General features: G+C 34.8%; 1 protein-coding gene across 2 annotated transcripts in view; it reads right to left on the bottom strand.

Annotated features, from left to right (window-relative positions):
- Positions 1-2,743: 2,743 nt before the first annotated feature.
- Positions 2,744-6,000, bottom strand: part of LOC309475628 (natural killer cell receptor 2B4-like) — a 50,905-nt gene continuing 47,648 nt past the window's right edge. Inside the window, exon 5 of one of the 2 annotated variants that reach the window (XM_082138494.1) lies at positions 2,744-3,000. In XM_082138494.1, the coding sequence (XP_081994620.1) occupies positions 2,749-3,000 (252 nt within the window). In that variant the 3' untranslated portion in view covers positions 2,744-2,748. The remainder of the gene's footprint in view (positions 3,001-6,000) is intronic. The other variant, XR_014197740.1, reaches the window with a different exon arrangement.

Genomic DNA, 6,000 nt, shown 5'->3' with positions numbered 1-6,000 from the left:
CAATTTATTCTCTATATACTGTTGATATAGCAACTAGTAAATGCACGTTTCGACATGCTGGCATGTGTGGAGGTATTTAAAACTTTAAAACTGCAATTAAACCTAATTCATACGACAGGTTACATTTTTTATTTTATTATAATTTTTGCCAGCACTATTAAAGCAGCTCAGACATTTAGTACACGTTCTTGTGAGACAGACACCACCAGAGGGAGATATATACACAAAATGTCAAATCTAGTGCATGTTTGCAAAATGCAAAGCAAAATGGGTGTAACTTGACCATGTCCAGCTTCACACAAGTCCTGTGTGAACAGCCGATATGGGTTATCTCTGTATGTGACAGCTATTTATAAAATAAAATTAAAAAAATTGGAAAAAAAAGTAACTGAGTTTTGTTGTGTTGTACCGTATATGATGTTTGTGCTGTGGTTTCAAGCAGATGCTTTTGTGCACGTTGTGGGGAATAAAACCCTCACTATTACAACTTCTCTTTGTACAGCCTAACTAAAGATCATTGACTTTTTAAATAACACTAGTGTACTGCAGATGTCATCCAGTGAACATTGTACCTGACGTCATTTCAATAAACTTCTGCTTTTTGGAGCTGAATAAAACAACAGATTTCATTTTCAGCTCTTGGTGTGAGCTCTGACACCTCAGAGTGACTTGATTTAAAATATTATAAACACAATATAATCTGATGAACAAAGACTCAAGAAGATAAACCAGCATGTGGATTCATTATTTACAGTGATTACTCATAAAACAATGCATGGCTGGCTGAATTCTGAATTGTATACTACACTTGAGGCATATTATTACACATGTAATCAGTGTGGGAAGAGTTTTGCGTGAACAGAAGTTCTGAAGGATCACATGAAAACTCCCACAGGAGAAAAACCTTACAAGTGTTCACACTGTGACAAGAGTTTCAGTCAGTTAGGAAACATGAAAGATCCACACTAAAGAAAAACCGTAACACTATTTTATTTGTGATACTTTCCTTCATAGCTGTGTATAAAAACTAAAAAGGCTCAGAAAATTGCAGATGATAAGAGACATTGGTTATTTATTAGAAGAGGAATGAAAAGCCTGTCACAGTGTCTGGTTTGTTATTCCTGGTGTCCACTAGAGGTCCTCTTCCCCACGGTGTCATCCACATTATGAACTGCATTCCCCACAATCCTTGTCTGTACCAATCACTGTTCATTGCACTCAGCTGTTCCCTGGTTCATTGTTAGTTCTGTGTGTATATATACCCTGGTTGTTTCAGTGTTTGTCACGGAGTCCTTGTCTATTATCACACCACTTCCGAGTTCTGCTTTGTTGTCTGTTTTGTATTGTTTTATGTTTTGGATTGCTTCTTTGGTTTTGACCCCTGCCTGGACTGGTTACGATTTGGATTACCCTTTAATAAAACCTACTGCAATTGGATCTCCCTGTTTCCCGTGTGTGGATCGTGACAAAGCCTCCTTATACAATTTTTTCCAAGCTGCCACGCCAGAACAATCGCTCCAAAACCTCCTGAACTAGGTGGTCTCAGACCGATTGAAAACTCTGGGACGGTTCGCTTGAGGTGTGAAAGAAATCCAACGCAACGGACCAACAAACCAAATGATATCATAATTCTTGCTGTCCCGATGAAGCCTTGATTCTTGCTCTGCATTATAACATTCATATAGTGTTTGTTTGTGTCTTGACACTGTTAATCACAGCACTTTGAGATCCAGATTTAACAATCTAAGCGTAGGCTAGTCGGGCTGAAACTAGCAAACAACACTGTATCGCTCCGGGTAGTGCCCAGAGAGAGCGTACGAATTTGTTTTGTGAAAAGTTGTAAGTGTTTTGTTTACTGGGGAGATATCTATAATGTGCACCGCGTTGACTCACTCTTCTGAAATAAGATTGGAAGTTTACAGTGCTTTTTATATTTACACAATCATAAAAATTGCTTTAGTTACCCTACTTTACATTGTTAAAATGAAACTGAATACCCATTCCACATTTCATGTTACTTCTAAATATTTTATACTGAGGCTGTGAGAAATGAATGATCTAATTTCTTTATTGCTAATGTAGTTATTGGAAAATCAAACTAAATTTAAGTTCAAATGAATATCTTATCCCACTGTTAGGGTAGGCTAGTTATGTATCTGTGGGGAATGAAACGTCTCCTAAATAAAAGAAGCAGAAAAGATAAAAAAATAAAAATAAAAAATAAAACTACTGCAAAGATGGGTGTCATTTGTTTTATTACTGATGTTTTATTTGTCTCAGATTGTGAGAATCAATACTGACAAAGCAGGTTTTTTTTAGTTCAGCATATCCTGACTCAAATAAAGTCAGATCTCTGCTGTTGATCTGTATAGCTTGTTTCAGGAGTGTCACTATTAACAGCTGCTAAAAAAGCCTCTATTTTGAATGTCTATAGTTTAATAGTTTTCAGCTCATTCATTATGCTGATGTCTTCAATCATCTGTAAACTGACACTTAAAGCTCATTTCACTGGTGTCAACAGACTGAGACAAACTGCATAATTTGAAAATCTACAATTTATTTGTTATAGTCTGTAAAAAAACATGTTTTATGTAAAAACGACTACAAACTAAAAAAACAGTAAATAAAAATTAATCTAAATGTGTTATTTGTTGCTTATTAATCTGTTAGTTTTAGTTTAGTTTATCCTACTGTATTTATATTCTTACATTTTCTTTATATTTGGATTATTTTAATTCTGGTATTTATTCATGTTTTTCTACATGTTTTGTACAAATGTATATTTTGATAGTTAAACACAAATGGATACAATGTGTAAAATTGTGAAAACAAATTTGATGATTTATTTTTGATGTGGGCAGATCTGCTCCTCCTACCACACACTGATTCCCCTTCAGTGAAGCTCCTCCCACTGCAGTTCACCAATAAATGCTGGATTATTCCCATCAGTCTACAAGTGAAGAAGCTTGAGGACAGTGAGAACATGAGTGATCCAGAGTCCTGCAGGATGGAACATGAAGAAACTGAAGAACAAAGAGGTTGGTGTTTATTTTTGATTCTTTATTAATGATGCTGAAGATCATTAAGGTTATACAACTTCAAGCAGTTCGACAGATTTTGTGGTTGTAGTGAAAAGAAAAGCTAGGAGCTGTGAAATAACTTAGTTAACGTAAAAAAATACAGTGCACTTTCTATGAACTGGGTAGAAAATATCCGGAAACTCAAATGAAACATTTATATTGGTTGTCAATAGGGATGCACTGATCCAATATTCAGTATCTATCAGCTCCGATACTGCAATTTTTGGACAGGACTGATACAAATCCAATACTTTGCGTATTCGTGGTTGTTACTGTTAAAGGGTTAGTTCACCCAAAAATGAAAATTATGTCATTAATGACTCACCCTCATGTCATTCCAAGCCCGTAAGACCTCCATACTATGGAAGCATATGGGTAACAAATTTCAATTTGAAATGTAATATGCAAAATGACAATGCAATATGTAAAATGGCAATGCATTTCTGTATTTAAATTTAAATTTTCCCATACATTTGTGCAACGTTTGGTGCAAAATGAAAATGAAAATTCAATTATAAAATTTACATTTGCCATTTCATACACTAGTTTTAATATGTAAATTGAATACATAATTTAATGCTTTATAAGTTGCAAAATTAAAATTAAAATGTATTACAGAAATGATTAGATATGTTTAACATGTTCAAGCAAAAACTGTGGCAAAATTTAAATGTTATTTTTTCTCAATTGCATTTACACTCTCAGTCAAGACAGTTGCGATTGCATTTCCATTAAGTGTCCCGCAATAAATGTAGCAAAATTCAATGTGCAATTTGAAAATGCATTCTGAGCCGATCACGTGCCCGCCCCGCCCTGTCAATCACTGCGTGAAGTTGGCCCCGCCCCCAATCCAATGCAAAATGTCGGCAAACTAGTCCACATTCACCCAAAATAGACTCATATGTTTGTTCTAATTTGCGCCGAGAAACGTTTATTTTGTGCTGCTTCGGTTTCTTAAATATTAAAATAATATTTATTTATATCATTCTGAGGTCACTCAGCCCCCCTACCTGCTCCACATTCACCCAAAATAGTCTCATTTGTTTGTGCGATAGTTTGTGCTGGTTAAAGTTTCGTTTGCTGCTTCGTTGTTTAAAATATTACACACTGAATTATAGAGGATGACGTCACCAGCCCTCGACATGCTCCATATTCACCCAAAAAAGGCTAGGTCGATGAATTTGACCTGTCAGATTCCGTGACCATGTACATATGTATTAATACCTTATCAATATGCTTTATAAAATGGAAAGGGACTCGCATGTATGCCTCATATTTTATGAGTATACAGCTGAATAAACAGAGATGGTCACACATCACATTTGTCACTTTATTGAACATTACAGTCAGTAATAAATAAATAAAGAGCGGTCTATGGCAAGCCGTTTTAGCTTAAATTGTACCAGCGTTACTCGTCGTAAATGCATTTTTACTAGTAAGAATTCAATTAGAGAGCTCTACAATTCAATTCTTACTAGTAGCAATTACAATTAGAGAGCTCCCTAATTCAATTATTACTAGTAAGAATTACAATTACAGAGCTCTCTAATTCAATTCTTACTAGTAAGAATTACAATTAAAGAGCTCTCTAATTCAATTCTTACTAGTAACAATTCCAATTAGAGAGCTCTACAAATGAATTTTTACTAGTCATATGTCTCCATTGACTTCCATTCATTTTTAATTACGGAGCTGTACAATGGAATTGTTACTAGTAAGAATTACAATTAGAGAGCTCTACAATTCAATTCTTACTAGTAACAATTTAAATAGAGAGCTCTCTAATCCAATTATTACTAGTAACAATTCCAATTAGAGAGCTCTCTAATTCAGTTGTTACTAGTAAGAATGTAATTGCAGAGCTCTTTAATTCAATTACAGAACTCTGCAATTATACATATCTTTAATTCATATTTTTACTAGTAACAATTCAATTGTAGAGCTCCGTAATTAAAAATGAATGGAAGTCAATGGAGACATACGACTAGTAAAAATTCATTTGTAGAGCTCTCTAATTGTAATTGTTACTAGTAAGAATTGAATTAGAGAGCTCTGTAATTGTAATTCTTACTAGTAATAATTGAATTAGAGAGCTCTCTAATTGTAATTGCTACTAGTAAGAATTGAATTGTAGAGCTCTCTAATTGAATTCTTACTAGTAAAAATGCAATTACGACGAGTAACGCTGGGTACAATTTAAGCTAAAACAGCTTGCCATACATATGACTAGTAAAAATTCATTTGTAGAGCTCTCTAATTGGAATTGTTACTAGTAAGAATTGAATTAGAGAGCTCTGTAATTGTAATTCTTACTAGTAAGAATTGAATTAGAGAGCTCTGTAATTGTAATTCTTACTAGTAATAATTGATTTAGAGAGCTCTCTAATTGTAATTGCTACTAGTAAGAATTGAATTGTAGAGCTCTCTAATTGAATTCTTACTAGTAAAAATGCATTTATGACGAGTAACGCTGGGTACAATTTAAGCTAAAACGGCTTGCCATAGCGGTCACATTTTTCGGTAGCTAATACCGAATACCAACGGAGCTTTGTGATCTCAGAGTAATAGGCCTATGCATTTGTAAGGAAAAACTAGGATCTCCAACATTATTGGGTATTACAGTTAATAGTAGGCTAATAAGAATAAAGATAAGCATGTATCAGACAATGATAATATTTTATACAAAACGAAAACCTCAACACAGTCCACTCCAGCATCAGACAACAGCAGTGCAGCATAATGTTGACATGGGTGTCGACGCTTGATAAGGCAGAATATTCTCCCAGACCCAGACGGTCCAACCTCGTACTGGTTCTATCACCTGCAGGCACGTAATAATCTTCGGGAATACATTTCTCTATCCACGCTCCACTTCATCTGCTAGTGAATTTAACGCTCGTATCACTGCCGCCGCCGTGTT

This window comes from Leuciscus leuciscus, assembly GCF_965113295.1.
Source record: "Leuciscus leuciscus genome assembly, chromosome: 15".
NCBI lineage: Eukaryota > Metazoa > Chordata > Actinopteri > Cypriniformes > Leuciscidae > Leuciscus > Leuciscus leuciscus.
Note: the sequence above shows the minus strand (reverse complement) of the source record. Positions and strands in the feature narration are given on the sequence as shown.